The sequence below is a fragment of the Ambystoma mexicanum genome, chromosome 3q (assembly GCF_040938575.1).
Source record: "Ambystoma mexicanum isolate Mex_15411 chromosome 3q, UKY_AmexF1_1, whole genome shotgun sequence".
In the NCBI taxonomy this organism is placed as follows: Eukaryota; Metazoa; Chordata; class Amphibia; order Caudata; family Ambystomatidae; genus Ambystoma; species Ambystoma mexicanum.
The window spans coordinates 1,083,459,064-1,083,478,597 of NC_090926.1; the positions used below are offsets into that span (position 1 = coordinate 1,083,459,064).

Below are 19,534 nucleotides of genomic sequence, written 5' to 3' on the forward strand. Positions count from 1 at the left end.
GTGCATTCCTGCGGATAGGCTAGACGACTTCAATGCCGGTTTGCCAGACACCAGGGTGTTGGCACAAGATCTCCTGGAAGCCGCGGTATATCATGTGGATGCCTCAGCTTGAGGCCTGTTGGTGGGAATTGACACTTCCCGCCGAGCAACAAAGTTTTCAAAGGAGGTGCAAGATAAAGTTCTGGACCTTCCCTTCGATGGCAAGGAATTTCTCCATTCATCTACAGATGACTTTCAAAGACCAAGGCGAGCACCCAAACCAAACCGCCAAATCTTTGTCGGCCCTGGCAAAGGTCCCAGCTAAGGCCCCTTATACACAGAGGTCAGGGTCTCAGTCTCGATCCTACTCTGGCTTCAGGGGGTTCTAGGACCGCCGGGCACGCAATGTTGGCACCTCCAGTTGGCGGCACCCATCAAAAACAGCAACGTGGTCAGTTTTTCTCTCGCCCATCAGCCTCCTCTCCAAGAGCAGGTAGTCTTCCTGCCGACAAGTCTGCAAAATGAAATATTTTTTGTCGGTCGCACGAGACTCCGGTGGGAGGACAAATCTCGTCTCATCTGGAGGCGTGGCAGACCATCACGAAGATCGGTGGGCTTTGTCCATCGCTCGGGCGGGCTTTCGTTTGACCCTACCCCACCCTTCAATCCTCCCTTCCAACAGATCGGGACACTCTCCCTCGGAGCCAAGGTTCAGAATCTTCTAGACCTCAGGTCGGTGGAACTGTTCCCCTCGGGGACCAAGAGGGAGGGGCTCCAACTCTTGACTGTTCACAGTGCCCAAACCTAACCAGGCTGGCCTGCGCACCATCCTTGACCTTTCCCAGTTCAACCTTCTCTTCCCGCAAGAGAAATTCAAGATGATCACACCCTGCCAAATAAAGTCCTCTCTTCGGAAGGGCGACTGGCTCAGTGTACTGGACCTTCAGGACGCGTATATGCACATCCTGATATGGAGGCTGCATCAAAAATATCTGCAGTTCTCCCTGGTAGGGGAGCACTTCCAGTACTGCATGCTCCCGTTTGGTCTCAGCTCGGCGCTGCACGTCTTTACGAAGATGATGTCGGTCATTGCAGCTTTCCTTCGGCTACAGGGTGTTCATGTATATCCGTACTTGGACGATTGGCTCCTACGTAACCCTTGTCCTCTGACGGCCTTGAGCAATCTCCAGTCTCTCCTCCAGCTCCTGTTCCATCTTGGGCTGTCGGTGAATTGGTTGAAATCTTCCATGACGGTCTCCCAAGGACTGATCTTCCTGGGTTTCCGTTGGAACATGATCGGCTCCAGGGTGTATTTGACGGCGGACAGGATTGCGGATTTAATCGCCACCTGTCAACTCTTCATCCAGTCTTTCGGACTCGGATTCCAAGATGATCCCAGTTCCATCCTGCATGATGGCGGACCTGCTATGGTGGTCCTCGACCAACAATCTTACAGTGGGGGCCTCTTTTCAGGAGCCCTGCCCACAAGTGACGATTACTACGGACTCCTCCCTTCTGGGGTGGGGCGCGGCGCTGGATCATCTCCCGCTCTATGGACGCCGCAGGACAGGCAGTTTCATATAAATTATTTGGAACTCCTGGCTGTATTTTTGGTGCTAAAAGCTTTCCAGCCATCCATCATGAACCGGGTGGTCCGCGTCTGCACAAATAACTCGGTGTCAATGTTTTATATCAACAAGCAGGGTGGTACCAAGTCACCACCTCTTGTAGACCTTGCCATTCAGATTTGGGAATGGGCCATTCAGCACAGCATTTGGCTGCTCGCGGTACACATTCCGGGGCAATTCAATGTGAATGCAGACTCGCTCAGCCGACAGACAGCAGCCAGCTACGAGTGGGAACTGAACATGGAGGTCCTCTCCAACATCTTTCTCCAATTAGGGCACTCCAGAAGTGGACCTTTTTGCGACTGCTACAAACAGGAAACTTCCTCGTTATGCATCCAGAAACGGTCTCGGGGCCTCCTCTCTAGGGGATGCTCTTGAGATTCCGTGGCACAACATGAGGGCATATGCCTTCCCGCCTCTTCCTCTGATTCATCGGTCACTCTGCAAGCTCAGGAATGCATCAAAATGCACTCTCCTGTTCATAGCTCCTTGGTGGCCAGCCAGATTCTGGTTTTCAGAACTTCAGCATCTGTCGATTTGTCCTCCGATCAAACTGCTGTTGATTCCCAATCTGCTTCACCAGTGCAATCAGCAGATGTGGCACACCTCCCCACAATCAATCAGCTTGGCGGCCTGGTACCTGAAGTCAAGTCCCTAGCACAGTTTAATCTGTCCGGTTTTGTCACTGGTGTTTAGCTAAGCAGCTAGACCCCAGACATGCTACGATTGACACTGTCCTTTTGTTTTTCTCATCTAGCCGCTTCAGGCATTCATGTTCTGTTTTGAAGGACTTACTTTTCGGCTATTGCCGCCTACCTGTCCACTGAACCTGTTCCTTTTCTTTGACAAACCCAGTCATCAAAAGGCATTTCGGAGGTGTATTACATCTTTTTCCACCTGTACGCAATCCTCATCCAAAGTGGGATTTAAATGTGGTCCTGACCGCCTTATGCCATAAACCATTTGAACCCATGGCTACAACGGATCTGAAGTACCTTTCTTGGAAGGGTGCTTTTTTGATCGCAGTGACTTCGGCAAGTTGTGCAAGTGAGCTTCAGGCTCTGTCCGTGGAACATCCGTCCCTTGCCTTCCATAAGGATAAGGTTGTGCTCCGCACTCAGCCTTCCTTCCTTCCTAAAGTAGTGACTGATTTTCATTTGAATCAGTCTATATCATTACCTGTCTTTTTTCCAAATCCGACCTCAGATGCCGAGAGAGTTTTACACAATTTAAATGTCAGACAAGCTCTGAAGTTCTATCTGGACAGAACAACTGAACTCAGGGGCTCCTCTCAACTCTTTGTTACGTTCGGGATCTGAAAGGGAAACCTGCTTCAAAGGCTACTATCTCCCAATGGATTGCCTCCTGTATTTCAGAAGCGTATACCATTCAGGGCATTCAACCTCCAAAGGGCATTCATGCGCATCTTGTATGTGGCAAAGTGGCTGCTGTTGCCTTCCAAAAATATGTTCCCTGGGGAAACCATTGCCAAGGCAGCTACATGGGCTTCCCCATATGCTTTTTGTAAGCATTACTGCTTGGACTTGAGCTCCAGGGTCAATTCGGCCAGGCTGTCCTTAAAAACCTTTTCAGTAGGGAAGTTCCATCCACCATATTACCTGTGAGGAGTGCTTTGTAATCTCCCACAAGTATGGAGGAAAGGGGACGGAACGTAGGAGTTTAACAAAGTTACTCACCGTACTACCTTACTCCTAGTCCACAGTCCCCTCTCCTCCATACGCCCACCCAACGTCCCCTATAATAAGTATCCTCTATTATTGCTTAAATGGTCGCAGACCTGGCGATAGAAAAGGAATGAAGGGCGAAGCGGGGTGGAGCTCAGGAGGACGGGGTTATGGCCGCTTGCGGTACCCCGCGTAAAAAGAGGATAACATTTTCAATTTTTTTTTCTCCACTTTGTGTTTATTGAGCATTTCGAATTCCAACTCACAAAACATTACCAACAAATAAAACATTGTGTTCCCTACTCTCCCCTCCCCTACCTCCCACCCTCCAAGACCCCCTCCCCCCAAACAGAGCTACATGAGGTTCAATGAGCAATACACAAAACTTGCACAAAGGATAGAGCAAAGGAATTGAACAAGATGAGACTTTTCCACAGCCCATCCCCAACGGTAGGGACCCAGGCAAACACCCATCTGAACGAGGCACAATGAAGCACAGACCACCCCCTCTCGCCCTCGTACCCAAGTCACAGCTCGAAAAGATTAGAGTCTTAGGGCTTCACATTCCGCACTTAACAGCACAGTCATCCATTCCTGTAAAAAAGAGGACATGTTGTCATTGGCTATCGCTGCAAGTTTCTCATACGTAAAGATTGCCAACAGTTTATTAAGCAACTCTGTCTTCGTTGGAGTCTCAGGACTTTTCCATTTCTGTGCTAGGGCCATTCTACCCGCCCTCAACATAGCTCCCCGTCACTGTAGAGAAGGGCAACACCTCACTCTGAGGCTTGGGGACACCTAGAAGGATCTCCATGGGATGTAGGGAGGGACATGTTCCGAGAATGCTCTTAATCCAGCTGAGCAGCTCCGCCCAAAAAACCTGGATAATTGGACACTCCCACCACATGTGGAACCACGTGCCTCGGCCAGAGCAAGCCCTGGGTCACATGGGGGATACATTAGGAAACATCTTGGACAGGGTGGCGGGGGGTCGATGCCAGGAATGGAGAATCTTAAAATTATACTCCAACATTTTTAATTTTGATGCTTTTTAACAAAAGTGCTCCGGTCCCGTCCCAAAGGACGGACTGTCCCACAAGTATGGAGGAAAGGTGACTATGGACTAGGAGTAAGGTAGTCACTGCGGTGAGTAACTTTGTTATTCTCCATATAGAATATTCTCCATTCAATAATATACAATGAAAACTATATCTGGATATTGTAATATTATGATTACATGTTGTTCTTGCTCATATCAGGGTATGAGTTTGTTCCATTCATCATAAAACAGGAAGCAGAGACCTGTGACACTGACGAGGGACGTGTGAATATGGAGGACCTGACCAGCAGCCACACTAGTGAGTAAACTAGCTTCTTGGGGGGGGGGAGATCAACCTTTGTGTCTTGGTTTTTATGTTATAACCCCTCGGTAGTGTTATATATGTCCCAATTCAAGCACGGGTTCCATTTTGTGGCCCCCCCCCTCATCTTTTTGCATGGGGGTTGTCAGCAATTTAGTAGACCACAAAACAAGATATAAGTGCAGGTTAGACTCAGATTTTCTCTTTGACATAAGACATGTTTGTGAGCAGCCTTTCATAGTGGTGTGACATTGATCCTTCCTGTGCCTTTGATTTGAATTTATGTACCACAAGCCATTATCAATGAGACCCTCTCCCTGTATGTCCAGATGCCAATTAAGGCTCTGCTTAACTTTGTACTTAACCTTGCCGCCGGACTATAACACCGTTTCCTTGCCTGATATCCCGGTGCCACCACGACATTACAAGTCCCGGCGGGCCAGGATGTCAGGCGCTGGAAAATGTTGTCCCCATTCCCGTGGAGTCCTATAGGTTAGTAACTGTGCTGGTGCTTCCGTGACAACTGTGCCTACCAGGACTGTTGCGCCCAGCAGGTCAGACCTGCCACGCACAACAACATGCTCAGTTGTAGTTTGCCTGTCCGGAAAGGGTGCCGGTATGTTGCTACTGGCATCCTTATTTCCGGAACGGCAGACTTGTAATAAGGCCCAATGTATGCACTAGCTCTACTTATACAGTTTTGTTTCTGGGAGACAAAAATAGGGCTGATGAGGCAAGAAGAATGCAGGCACTGTCAAGGAACAGCATTTTTATATCATATTTTGGAATATTCTGCCCAATATATATATGGCTAATGATGGATAGACACCTTTATGTGGAGCATAAATAATAAAGATGGGATTTGTTTTTATTCCCACAATATGTTAAAACACATGTAGACATTACAGAGTAGTTTAGTTAGAATGGGGTGGCTTAAAATTGAATTGTTGATGTACATACATAAGTAAAGTGGAGATGCATATTCCTGCCTTGAAGCTAAGGTAATTTAAGAGATATCAATTGATAAATGTCATCAAGTAAGTCTAAATAAAGAGAGCTATTGCATACATTCTAATGGATTGTGTCCTTCCACAGATTCCTTATCTTAAATATATTCTTCCTGCTGTAGCAGAGGGATGCCCCTTCTTTGAGGCTACACATGACATCGGCATATGTATAAGTAGCTCGCACCATGACCTGAGTTCTTTGCGCAATACATTTTTTTCACACCTCAAAAATTCGGACATACTTTGAAATGTTCAACCTTCTTTCAAGAATGTTTATTCCGAAACCTTCCGGATGCAAAAATGTCACTCACCGATATTTACATGATCTGCCTCTGGTTTCTCGGTACCAGGCGTAAACTCGCTGATTGCGGTTTGAGCCAGTTGATGACAGCTAAGGCCTTAAGAGAGATCATCCAACTTAGCTCTTGGATGCCCAATCTCCAAATCACCAAGTACTACCCCTTTGAAAAGAAAATCCTTTAAAGTTAGGAGCTTTGTGATCACCGAGACATCTCTGTAGAGGCCCAGAAAGAGAGCAAAGGAACATTGAAAAAGATTGCACTTTAGAAGCGATTTCCATCATCATTCTACTTCATCTTATTCTAAGAAGGAGAAGAGAAAGCATGGACATTCTTCTTTGACAGACTCCTCACCTAGCAAACTTGTAGTATGTTTCCTATTGAAAGTTGCCTCAGCAGAAAGAAATGTGTCCTAAAAGGTAGGACTTATTAAGTAAGGCAGAGCCATCGATTCTGGGTTCAGGACCAAACAAAAAAAAAATCAGATTCCACTGCAGTTGACAAAGCCAGCATGGACGCTGACAGGCACCTATCCTGCGTGTCTAGAAGCTAATGTACAAAGTCTGCCTCTAAGATCCTCCTAGCAGCGTCAACACCATTGACTGCTGGCAACCCCTCTTAGTTCCTTGCATTGGCTCCCACTTCAAAGGACCTGTTGGCCTCAAGGATGGATTTTACCTAAACATCGATGTATCCCCTACAATCTAGGACACATTTTATGATGTCACATTCCAGTCCATCTACGACGATGACGGTGGACAAATTCCTTTTGGATTTGAACCTTTTCAAAGCTCTAACACTCCAGAAGAGCTCATATTTTGCTGCATCATCTATAAGGCGGTCGCCCTCAAGTCACCCAGCTACCTCGCAGCGAAACTCTGCATCTCCGGCAGACTGTGCACCACCAGAAGCCAGGACACCTGCAGACTTGAAATCCACTGCTGCAAAAAGGAAAGGACCAGAAAACAAGCCGCCTCTGCCTATGCTCCAAGACTATTGAACCTCCTCCCCGACGGCATCAGACTCGCCCCCAGCTCCTACAATTCAGAAAAGAATTCAAGACCCAGTCTCTCCTCCTCAACACCTAGGCCATCACGTTGCCCATAGTGCCACCTGACTCTCTAGACTCCGCCAGTCCCTCTTCTACCACCCGGTGCACCTGTATTCTACCCCTGCTGTATATCTATTCTATTGTTACCACTGAAAACGTGCTCCGTTATGCCTCTGTGCTGTTGTACACCTCTGTAAAACGCTCCTTATGTATCTGTATTGTTGTATACCTCTATAAAGTGCTCTTTTGCTTCTCGAAACTAGGGCCACGCTCAATAAATACCATAAAAATAATATCGGAGGAATCAAGGATGGTAGAATTAATGTCCAACTTAAAGGTTGCTAGTAGACTCAACACCTCTCAGGAGGTCGACTTACGCAAACCGACCCTTATGCTCATCCCAATGCATCTTACAAAAGGCTAAGGTCCAAGGTTTCAGAAGTCTGGACGGGGGGACGCCTCCCCTAAAACAAATCATGCAATATGACGGTTCAGATATTTGAGATAAAGAGCCTCCTAAGAAAACAGTTGTGCCCCTCGATGCATCTCTGAGACACACACCTTTGAACCTATGGAAAAAGCAATGTGCTGCACCTGCTATGCATAAAGATCTGGTTAGAAAGTATAGGCCTGCTCACACAGATCCAGACTTTCTTTCCAAACACCCCAGCCTTGAATAACTGGATTTATAAGCTGCCACGTCTTGAACAAAGGCAAGCAGCTACCCATCTTTACCCCCAGACAGGAATGACAAAAGGTATGATGCACTAGCAAAGATATTTGGCTTCTGGTAGCATGGCATTGAATGCTATATGTACTTTTTGTGCCTTAGGTAATTATAAACACACACTGTGTGGGATATCAATATAGAAAGCAGCAGAGCACATCACAGAAGGTGAATTGAAAAATGGGATCAGGGATGAGATTACAGATGGTAAGAAGGTGGCATCAGGGAGATCATTTACGGGTCGCCAAAGGTCGCAACTGCGATCCCTGGGGTCTCCCTTGCAACCGCTAAAAAAAAAAAATATATATATATATATATATATTTTTTTTTTTTGTAATGTAAGCTTCATGTGGGTCTTTACTTTTGGAGTGTCTGGCTTTCTTGTTCAGACCCCTTAAAAAAAAATAAGAGATATAAGAACAGGAGTGCCACAAGTCTTTCAGCACTGACCCCTAAATGAGAAAGAATAGGAAAACTAAATAACGTGTCTTTCTGGAATTCTATACAATAATTGCTAGACTCATTAAAGGTTTATTTCAGGCACACTTCAGGGGGTGAGTCTAAGATTTAGTCTGTTCTTAAACGCCTCAACTCAGCCTTTCATCCTTCTGAGGTCGATAAATGAGCACTAACACAGGTTGGGTGATATTGGGTGTATATTTTTATATATAAAGCGCTTAAGCGTAAGTGTTATATAATAACACATCATTATCATTTGGTCATGGACGTCTGCTTGCATTCACAGTAATTTGGTAATATGGTCCTATACACACTGATCATGGCGATCCATTCTTGTATGAAATGTACATCACATTATAGTGATATCGTAACCATATTTTTCGTCGTGTATAATGCTATGTGATGCCACGTTCTGTTTTGTCAACGGGTGAAAGGTCTTGTTCCATTGCTTTCCACGATATCACTTCGGGGTGGGGTCAAATGACATCACTTCCTGTGATGTCATCACCGATTAAGGGTCGTGTGATGTCACTTCCGCTGCCCCTGGCATTTTGGTGAAATGACATCCCTTGGTGGCATGCCAAACTCTCCAGTTGGTGTTTGACGCTACAAGCTGCAGGGGGTGAAGCCACAGGCACTAGTTTGGTGTCATGATTTTCTGACTGAGAAAGTCTGGGCTTGTGCTGATTTAATGTTGTGTAACATTTTTACAATTGCTATACTTATTTTTTGAGGAAGGACCAACACACTGTTATATTAAAATGTTTTTGGAGATGAGTTCCACAATAAAATTAATTTAAATAATTGATTTTTGATTCATCCCATATGAAAACTATTCTGTATAGACTATTCTGCTCACACAGATCTGCCAAGCCCTAGAGCTCCAAGATTGGTTTGTGTCACTCAACCTCCAGAATGCTTATGTTCATGTGTCCATACATCGCAGGCACAGGAAGTACCAGTGGTTTGTGTTTGGCAGTACCAACTATCAGTTTCAGGTTCTAACTTTCAGGCTAACCTCTACACTGAGGGTCTTCTCCAAGACGCTGTCGGTGGTAACAGACAGTCTAAGGAGAGGGGGGGTTCCCTTCTTCCCCTACCTAGACGATTAGCTGATCAGAGCCAGTGGTCGAAGGGAGCGGGAGCAGTCAGGAGCGGTACTCCTATACTTTTTTTAATTAGCTTGTACAGCTCCTATACTTTTATTTTAAAAAGAAACCGTTCCAGAATGGTTTTGTTTTAAAATAAAAGTGTAGGAAGAAGTTGAAACCTTCACTTTCAGTGCACTGCACTGAACGTTCCCTTAAACAGCAGGTGCAAGTGTTTGGGGGGGTGTGTTGTGTGTGGGACGGGTTGTGGCAATGGGGTTTGTGGGGAGCAGGGGCATGCCAGCAGGGAACATAGCTCCACTACTTCTTTTCGTACACTTCGACCACTGATCAGAGCTACTCCCCTTAGCAGGCTTTGGGATATCTCTGCCACATCTACAACTTCTTACACAAACTGCGATTCTCCCCCAACTTTAAAAAGTTGTAAGTGACACCCTCGCAAAAGATCCAGTTTATGGGAGGGACCTTAGACTCTTCCTAGAGGAAAAGCTTTCCATACCGAGGGCAGAGCTCTGCACATTCAGCAGTAGGTCACGCAATTCCAGAACACTCATGCACTGCCGGCCCTAGACTTTGTACAGTTGCTGGGTCTCATTTTCCTGGTGTTGGGGCCTGACTGACAATAAGGTTACTTCAGTGATCTCTCAGAATCAGTGATCACAGTTCCCAGGCAACATGTTGACCCTTCTTCAGGTCCTGAGCAGGGTCGCACATGATCTCCAGTGGTGGACCCGCAGAGAGAAATTGATAGTGGGAATACCTTTTTGGTAGGTCTGAGGAACGCACCAGAACAAATACCACTGATTGTGACGAATCAACTTACGGGGCACCAGTGGTCCAGGGATGAACATCGGTTTCTAAACCATCAATCAGCCCCACACCTGTAGTTCACCAGAAGGGATCTGAAAATATTGGAACACAAGTAAATTATAAACCTCCTTGTCCAATTTTGGTAACGTGGACGGAACGGCAAGCTTATCTCTGCAAGGTCGTGGATTGGTTAGTTGCAACACAGCGAAAATACAGTTATCACCCAATGATAAAAGGGACTGTCCAGTGAAGGTTGTATAAAAATATCTACTTTATTATTATTACAACAGACAGTTCTAGCACACTACAAAATACAGCCCACCCTATATGGGAACACAGAGGACAGATAGTTTCACGAAGGAAAGGGATGCACTCTGGATACTGACAGGAGAGTAGTCGGTAAAGCAGACAAATAGCCCACCAAATCCCCCCAAACCGGTACACCCAACAGTTAATTGTAACAACTATTGAGTTGACCAGACTGGGGGAAAGGGGATTTGGAGAAAATAACAAACGGTCAGGACTCCTCTGGTTCCCTTCAATCTCTTTGATGTCCTCTAACACTGGATACCCTGCAGTAATACAGCATTGGTTAGCATTAATCACATAACACCAGTATATAAATTATACTCTTCTCAGCTCCCTCTGTTACCTGACAGCCTCTGCTAATTGCCTACAGACAATTTAAATGGATTTGTATTTTCAAAGTACTCTGTTAAAGGCTACTGCTCTGCCTTCTTGACTCTCTATGCCTTTTTGCAAAATGTTGCTCTCTTGCATGTAACTTCCATTTCTCATCTTTTTTCTAGTTCCTAAGTATCAGCTTTCAATTAAATAGTTTTTTTGCTTAACTTGAGTCTCTTTACAAGGTTCAGCTCAATTGCTGGCAAGCAAACTACTTTATAAATTCTCTGTCACTATTTCAGTGCTGAATTGCCTGGAAGACTTAACTGTTGTATTTGCTTTATCAGATTATTAAACTCTGCACCTTTTCATGAGGAATATTCTCTGCAGCTGCTCTTTGGAGATTTTTCTTAACATGCTACACAGTCTACATCTTCATTTAATGCACTGCTACTTACTGAAGAAAAGTTATTTCACTGAGCTGGATCCACGTGAGAAAACGCTGTCTACCTGCGCCAGATTCTTAATTATAAACAGGAACCTCCTCGCTGCGCACACAAAAGACGAACCGACTCCTCAGCTGATCGTCTGGAAACAAAAGCGCAAACGGGAACAGATCAGCAACGGAATAATGAATTTTCCGTATTGAACCAAACAGCTGCTCAGGCTAAACAGTCCGCCATAACTTGCAATGCCTTCTATTACACGTACACGCGCACGTAGCTAGGTCCACACCTCTAATGCGGCTGGATTCACGACGCGTAAGAAAACATTGCAATGCTTCAGGGAAAAAGCACGCGCGCAATCTGGCACAACGTTTCATTCACTTTAAAAACAGAAAAGCTGATGCGCACAAGTTAATTCCATTTGTAAACAAAAATAGACAAATAATTCTACTTGAAGAACTTGTAGTAAACACAACTCAATCCCTATTGAAAACTTTTCTTCCTCAGTCTTTGAATACATACTGTACATACAATTCTCTTTGACTTTAACTGTATTAATAAATAGTCTTTCTCAGTGACTTATCTGAGTAAATGAGTCTTTGGCTCTTTCTGAAGAGATCTTCCTAGCAATGTGTCTTCTATGGTTTCTTTTCTTGGTTTCTTTAGTTTTCAGTGGAGCTCTTGAGCGCTGTGACCACACTCCTAGGGATCTTGAATGAAAGGCAGTTTAGAACCTCTCCTGAGGTTCCAAACTGCATCACTGTTACATCACAGTTGACTGTAGCCAATCAGTGCTGAGCAGGAAGTAGACCATCTTGGTCTGGGAGAACTGCAGCTGGCTTAAATGAAGTTAAGAAAAACACTATGAACTCAACCCAAACTCCATCTAAATAAACAGTTTAAAAGCCTCAATGCCCATGGACCTGACACCAAGGGAGCAAGGGGTTGTAAATGTCACTAGGGGCCTTCGGATAAGGACCAGAGGGACAGAAGAACCACAGTGTACATTGTGCTTGAGATGAACTTGATGCTGGACAGTGTCAAGTCTGTTCCAGGACGCTTTGCAGCTCCTGCGACAGAGTTCAAGATGGGAGACAGCTGCGGGTATCAGGTGGCAGGCAGTTTGGCAAGGAAGTCTGGACTGGTGGCTGCAGGCTGGCATACACGTTGGTTCTGGGTCAAGAATCGTCTCTGTGCTGGTTGGCAGATCTGGAATGCTGGTCGAGGTGTCTCGGATGGGTCTCGGGTGGCTTTAGTGATTGCAGCGTGACAACAGTCAGTTTGCGGTTGGAGGGCTCGACTGCCTTGAAAATGTCCTTAAAAGATGGACGCTGGTTGATGCTTGTTGTGGCACTCCTCCTAGCTTCTTCGCAGGGCTCATGCCGTCCTTTAAGGCGGACCGCCCAGAGCTGTGGAGAGTGCTTGTAGGCAACGGCCTTGTTCTTTGTTCAGAGACTCTCTGGCACTTCCCACTTAGAAGCGTGCGGGCAGAACCTTGCAGGGAATGCTGTGTGCTGGCTGGGTACCGGTTCTGGCACTGATGGCCTTTTTGCCTTCGATACAGGTGAAGACTGTTCTGTTAATGACAGACGATACAGTGGCTATACACTTTCTATCAAAATAGGGGGTGTACCGTCAATAACTTTGTGCAGGAAGGCAATGAGGCTTTGGTTTTGGGCATTACAGAATGGGATCTCCTTGTCAGTAGCCCACCTAGTGAATATGGAAAACACAAAGGTGGACACTCTGAACAGGCAGGGCTTGGTCTCCCACTAGTTGAAGTTGTGCCAAGACTTTCTTTGAAACCTCTTCACCCTGTGGGGTAACCCCAAGTGCATTCTTTTGCATCCTATTCCAACAGGAAGAGGTAAACTGTTCTGCTCCAGGGCATTTTCTCAGAGAGTAGTACTGGGGACACATTTGTGGTAGATTGGAATTTTCCACTTATGTAGAAGTTCCCACCGGTCCCCTACATTCTTCATGTCTTCAGGAGGCTGACTAGGTTTGAGACGACTATGAATCTGATTGGGCCAAGAAGACGTGGCACTCAGACCTTCTGAATATGGCCAGCTGTCCTTGGTGGAGTATGCCTCAGAGAGGCCTGCTTCTCCAACCAAACCTCAAAAACCTCAATCTTCACGCATGGTTCCTGGGAGGTGGAGATAGAGATTGGCACATTCCCAAAGACATTGTGGGGGTGTTGCTTTGGGGCAGACGGCCAGCGAAGAAGGTGACTTACCTTTGCTTTAGGAAATTATTTTGCAACTAGTTTAAAGCTAAGGAGATAGACCCTTACCTGTGCAATACACCTACAGTACTTTTCCTTCGTTTAGACCTAGTCAGTAAAGGGCTACATGGATGCCTTTTCTATTTTTAAGTGCACTCCATACTTCAATACAGCAGTTGTGATGCAATACCTTAAAGGTCTTACCAATACTTTCACCGGGTTGTTTGCTCCGGCCTGGAATTTAAATGTCATATTGACTTACCTGATGGGAGCTCCTTTTGAACCAATGCATTCTTGCCGCTTTGGCTCTTCACGCGGCAAAGTAAATTTTTGGTGGCGTTTAACTCTGCATTTATAGCCAACTGCAAGCTCGTTCCTGCTAACCGCCTTTCATGTTTTTTTCTAAAGACAAGGTGATGCTCAAAGTGCAACCCACCTTCCTTCCTAAGATGGTCTCTTAGTTTCTTCTGTCCCCAAAAAATTACCTGCCAGAGATTTAACTTCCTCATCCATCCAAACGTGAAGAGAGGTTGCACAAACTAGACTCAAATAGAGCGTTACGCTTTTACATCTAAAGAAAAAGGGTGTTCAGGAGGGAGGATAAGGGTTGCCAATTGACATTGGGAGGCCCGAAGAATTGACTAAAAAAGAAATTGCTCATGAGGTAGCAGAAGCAGAAATGCAATAGAAAACAATGAATCCACAATTAATATTTTCCAAATGCTGGTCAAAGTAGGAGCCTAGTATACGCTTGATCCATGTTGTAAGGTAGTCTGAGGTCTTCACAATGTTCAACACATACATAGATATGCACACACACACCCTCTCCCACCCAGTACCAGAATATTGTGGGTGTGTAGAAAGTCAGGAAGTACTGATTTGTTGATAGATTTGCTCTGTTTCATGAGTGTCCAGTGCTAATGTAGAATTGAGCATTGATGATTAATGTAGTTTTGCAGTTGTAACAGCTGATGATAATCATTTCTCTCATATAATTTGATTTAGTTATTTGCCCCAGGTTATATCTTACATTATTTTTTTCAGAATTTTCTTTTGCTCCAACCATCAGTTATTAATTTCAACAATGTGTTTCCTGCCCACTCTTTAAATGGTTGCATTTTTTAACCAGGATATTTTTTCTTCACTTGTGGTTATATTTAAATGTGTATATAAACAAAAGATGACTTTTACAAATATCTAAATTCACCACAAAATTGCGAAACTGAAATATATTTCTCCAAATAATCCAGACGGAGTAGTTGGAAACGTCTTTAATAGCAAACACAGCAATGCAGACATCACAGGACACTATCTAGGACAAATCCAGTATGCACGAAACCCTCTCCCTACAAAACATTGATTCTTATAGCTTTCAATCCCATTAGATTCTGTTGAGATTGTGGGTTTAACTGAGATTTGGGAAGCTTTCGCCGATTCTTGAATGTCTGGTCATATTTGAGAGTAATATCAAATTGTCAACTCTCCAACTCCTGTAAAGGAGGATTTGCCCAGTCTCACATTTGCAAGAAGCTAAAATTGGAACAGGTCAGCCTTATCGAGTCCAACTAAATCTTGAAGTTGCAGATATAACATTATATGTTCAAAAACACTGGCTTGGAACAGCCTAGCGTGAGTAATATGAAAAAAGAAATCTTGCTTGCTTAAAGCCAAACGGAAATACACATGAAGTGAGAATCGGTGCAGAATACAAGGGATCGCTTTCTCTAGGCAGGCCTGTCTGTTAATATATTGGTTTGTAGGTACACTTTCTCTACCTGCATATCATACTGATTAATACTAATTCTACTGGATTATACATCATCCTATTCATTTTAGTACATTACGCTGGCATATCATTTTCTACAACAACAGAGTTCTCCAATTTGCCTCTGTGGACCCACATTCTACAGTGACATTCTCCAAATGTGTTTCCTTGTCATATTCAGGCCATCGATCTGCTGTTGCAATATTTCAACATCAATTTACTTCGTGATCGTCGACGTCGCGAGAAAACCAGCAGCACTGCTGCATACTATCCTTCAACCTTCATGCAAGTAAGCATAGGATCTGATGCTAGGGGCTTCCCATATCTGTTCTTGCACCACTGCCTACAACGTATTGAAATTAAGCCGTTCAGTCATTCCAAAATGGCCACGGCATTTTATTAAGCCACTGAAGGCTTTCTTCCGCCAATACAAACAGCTGATTGGCAGCGCCGCACTTCATCAGAGGAACCCCCTGACTGGAGGCGGAAGCCGGCCGCTTTCTCCCTAAGGAACGCGCTCCTAAGGGCCTGTCCGCAGCAGGACACGGCGTTCAGCGCCTGACCATGCTTAGCAAACCCGTAAGTACATTACTGCTCTTCCTTTACGACCTGTGATTCAACGCCTGACTCGCTCGACTATAGCTGTCTACTGTGACCCTCACAGTGAGTGGGCGCCCTCTTGCAGTTAATCATTGCCTCTTGACTCTGAACGCCTATTCCAACTGGGCGGGCGACTTCTAAATCCACTCACAAGACAATTATTATTATGAACCATACGAGCGATATTCCCCAATACCATGGCCTCATCAAAATATCTCTAGTTTAGTACTGCCTTGGTTACTTCAACATACCTTATTAGGTTGCATTACCCCGTAATCCTACCTTTTCTGCAACCATCACACCTGCACAGATTATACTCTTGGCGGTTACACTATTTTCGCTGTTCACCCTAGTTGTATAATTACTATGTTACAATATGCATGTTAGGCCTAATTACTAGCTGAGTTGATGACAGTTTAATGACTACGAAGCATTAGCCTTAACTATCACTACAGGCATACCTTTGTTTGTTAGACTCTGTAACTAAACCCTGTAGCTAAACTGCTCCATAGCATTCACTTAGTGAAATGTTTGTATTGCCTATTTATCCTTTACTGCATTTGAGTCACGTCACTGAATCCCTTCTAGCCCACCCTATTGGGTCTGCTCAGTAGTATTCATCTCAGCCGAACTGCATGCTAAGCCTATTTAATGAAATTGCACTTTGTACTTTATTACTGTAATTGCATTCAAGCCCTATGCGACTAGCCACTATGACCCAGCCCCCAGTAGTCAATCTCTCCTTTCGACTACCCCTCCCCAAGCTATTTGCATTAGCTCTTGTAGCCACCCTCTACCTCACACTCCATACAGTAACCGCGCACAACTTGCCCGTTACCCAACTCTCGCCATCACAATACTATAACCATGGCGTCTACCCCTACCCACACAAACCCATACCTCAATAACCCTGCCTTATGGCCCCAACATTTTGCCACTAGACCCACTTAAAACCAACCATGCTCACTCAATGAGAAGCGCCAGACTTGGCTCAAGACTCACCCATGCCTCTCACCACCACCACATGACACCCACTCGTCAGAATAAACACCCACAGCCAATCGCTAGGACTGTCTCCTCTCCACACACACTTACCTCCCAAGCCGACAACACAGCTACGAACATCATCAAAGGGGCATTAATTAATGCCAGATCCCTTACAGCCCACGCACTAGATGTGGCTGATCTCATCCTAACTCATGACCTTGACTTCATGGCTGTCACTGAAACTTCATGCTTCTTCTGGGCCTCTACTCTCTCTAGCCATTCCCACAGATTATAATATCATCAGACACGACCGTAATACCAATCAATCCAAAGGTGGTGGTATTGCCATCATCCACAAAAACTCTCCAAACCTCTGTCTCTCCCTGGTGCATCAAATCTCCTCGATGGAAGTGCTATCAGACAAATTTGCCCTTACCCCTAACCACACCATTACTCTTCACCTACTATACAGGCCCCAGGGCCCCTAGCCACCTTCTCTGAAGACTTATCTAACATTCTGGCAGACAATACTAAAATCAATTCCCAAATGATTGTATTAGGTGACTTCAACTTGGGCCTCGCCGACCCTAATGATACTGCTGCCCTGATGATTCACAATATGCTCACGAACTCTTGTCTTTACTCAGCATATCAACAAACCTACACATTCCAAGGGTAGAATCCTTGACTGGATAGCCGACCTTAACTGTGAAATTAATGTGGAATCTAACCAGCCTTGTGCTTGGACTGACCACCATTTAATCACCTTTAACATCCTTGCTAAAACAATCCGTTCCACTCCAGACATTGCAGTGCGAAAAATAGAAAGATTTCAGACTCACTACTTATCCACTCTAGGTTTTGATTTGCCACAGCTCCACATTCTCCCACCCAAACAGCAAAACAGCACTTGCTGGCACTTCCGGGGTGCGCGTGTTGTGTGCGTACTCGTGCCTTTAAATGCCATGCAGTCCGGGTCAGGGGGCGGGGCGGAGGCTGATGTATAACGTCACTGCAAAGAAGAAAGAAATCAATCGGGTGCAGGAAAGCGAAAGCGCTGCAGCACAAAACCCCCACAAGTCCAGAAGCCCACAAGCCACAACACAAGTCCAGCAATAGGCGTAAGCCGTCAATTGAGAAATTGTTACTTGCAATGTCAACAGTAACTACAGACGAGTTACGACGCAATGAGGAACTTAGTCCGTCTGCTTGCCGACTCAGCATTGGCTGGAAACCTCACAACAGGGGCATAGGCAAAAACTGGACCATCGAGCATATCCACCAAAACAGCACTTTGCGGCATTACCGGGTGCGTGCCAATTAGTGTCTGAAATTGGCCTTGCTTTTGTACTCTTCTCTGGGATTTTTTAAGGAGTATGGGTACTGTCTGGCTTCCATGCGTAGGCGTGATCTTCTCATTCGTCCAACTTTCTTCCATCACATGACTGGACACCATGAATTGAGCCTTCTTTGTGTATTTAACTGTATTTTCCAATATTCCTCTGACATCTTTGTTTATGCTTGACCTTCTTGGACAGGAGCTTCTGTTCTTTCACATTAATTGTATCTAATGTCAGCCAATTTTAGTTCTGATAAGACCGTGGCTCTTTGGCTCATTCAACTCCTTAGCTGAAATGAATTCTGTTTAATTCAATTGCTTTTGTAACTGCGACACTGAATTTGAGGCCTTCCTCGTTGTTCAAGACTGCTATATACGTAGTGGAAACTTCATTCTTTAGTCAATCCATATGTATTTATGAGGTATATATGTATATGTTGGTGCTTGCTGCAATCTATTTACTATAAGCATTTGGCTTGCTTTGCTACTTGCGTTACATTGCATATGTACGCGTTTAAACTAACTAAATATCTTTATCACGTTTGTGGCATAAGTTTCTTCATCTTGATCCCAAAATGTCACTTATCCTTAGTACTTCTTCATTCTTCATAAAGCGTCTGCCTCTCAGGTCTGATTATCTTCTATCTATGGAATCGATTTAGTTTCGTATATTCTCTTAGGCACAGTCATTCTTATGGGCACTGCACAGAGTCGTTGCTCTTCTTCTTGCCTTCTGATTGGTGTAGTATATGTCACATGCCTTGGTTCATATTTCTCAGGTAATGTAGGTGGGGTAGGTGGAGTAGGAGTACTTGGCTCCTCCTCTACACCCTTGTTGTTGGAAATGTCAGAGCTATAAGATGAAAAACAGAAAATGTATTGTAATCTTGATCAAGCGGGAAGAGGAGGGATAATACAGTGTAATTCACAGAATCACAATTTTCTACCATAATTTAAATAGGTTTGGCAAATGGGGTAGGCTGCACTTCATTTCTGAGAATCTAATTTAACAATTACTCTCCCAAATACTGGCTAAGGAGCAGCAAGACAAGATCAAAATGTTTAAACACTACACTTTCTACTGTCAAGAGAACCCTGTTCCTTACAAAACAGAGAGAATATCACAAGGCTAACTTGGGCTGTTTTTAAAATGTGCAGTCATGAAAAAAATAATTATTTTGTATATATCGAATGCTATGGAACCACTGTGAGAAACCTGAAGGTGCCTCACTTACTAGTCCACAGGGATCTGCCATCCAGGTGGCCAGGACACGGCCATCGCTATTGGATCCACTTTCTGGGGGTGGACCAGTGGGGGAGGATCACCTGGATGAGGGGTCTTCAGGGAGTGGAGATGGGACACCGAAGGTTGAGAGTGGGTACCCCCTTCATTGTAACACCTGTTCCCCATCCTACCCTGTAGGATATTTA

The 19,534-nt window shown here is 44.9% G+C and overlaps 1 protein-coding gene across 2 annotated transcripts in view; it reads left to right on the forward strand.

The window, feature by feature from the left end:
* LOC138583275 (zinc finger protein 436-like) overlaps window positions 1-19,534 on the forward strand; it is a 119,717-nt gene that overhangs the window by 87,141 nt on the left and 13,042 nt on the right. For both annotated transcript variants that reach the window (XM_069655373.1, XM_069655374.1), the window contains exon 7: window positions 4,552-4,650. In XM_069655373.1, coding sequence (XP_069511474.1) covers window positions 4,552-4,650 — 99 coding nt within the window. The remainder of the gene's footprint in view (window positions 1-4,551; window positions 4,651-19,534) is intronic.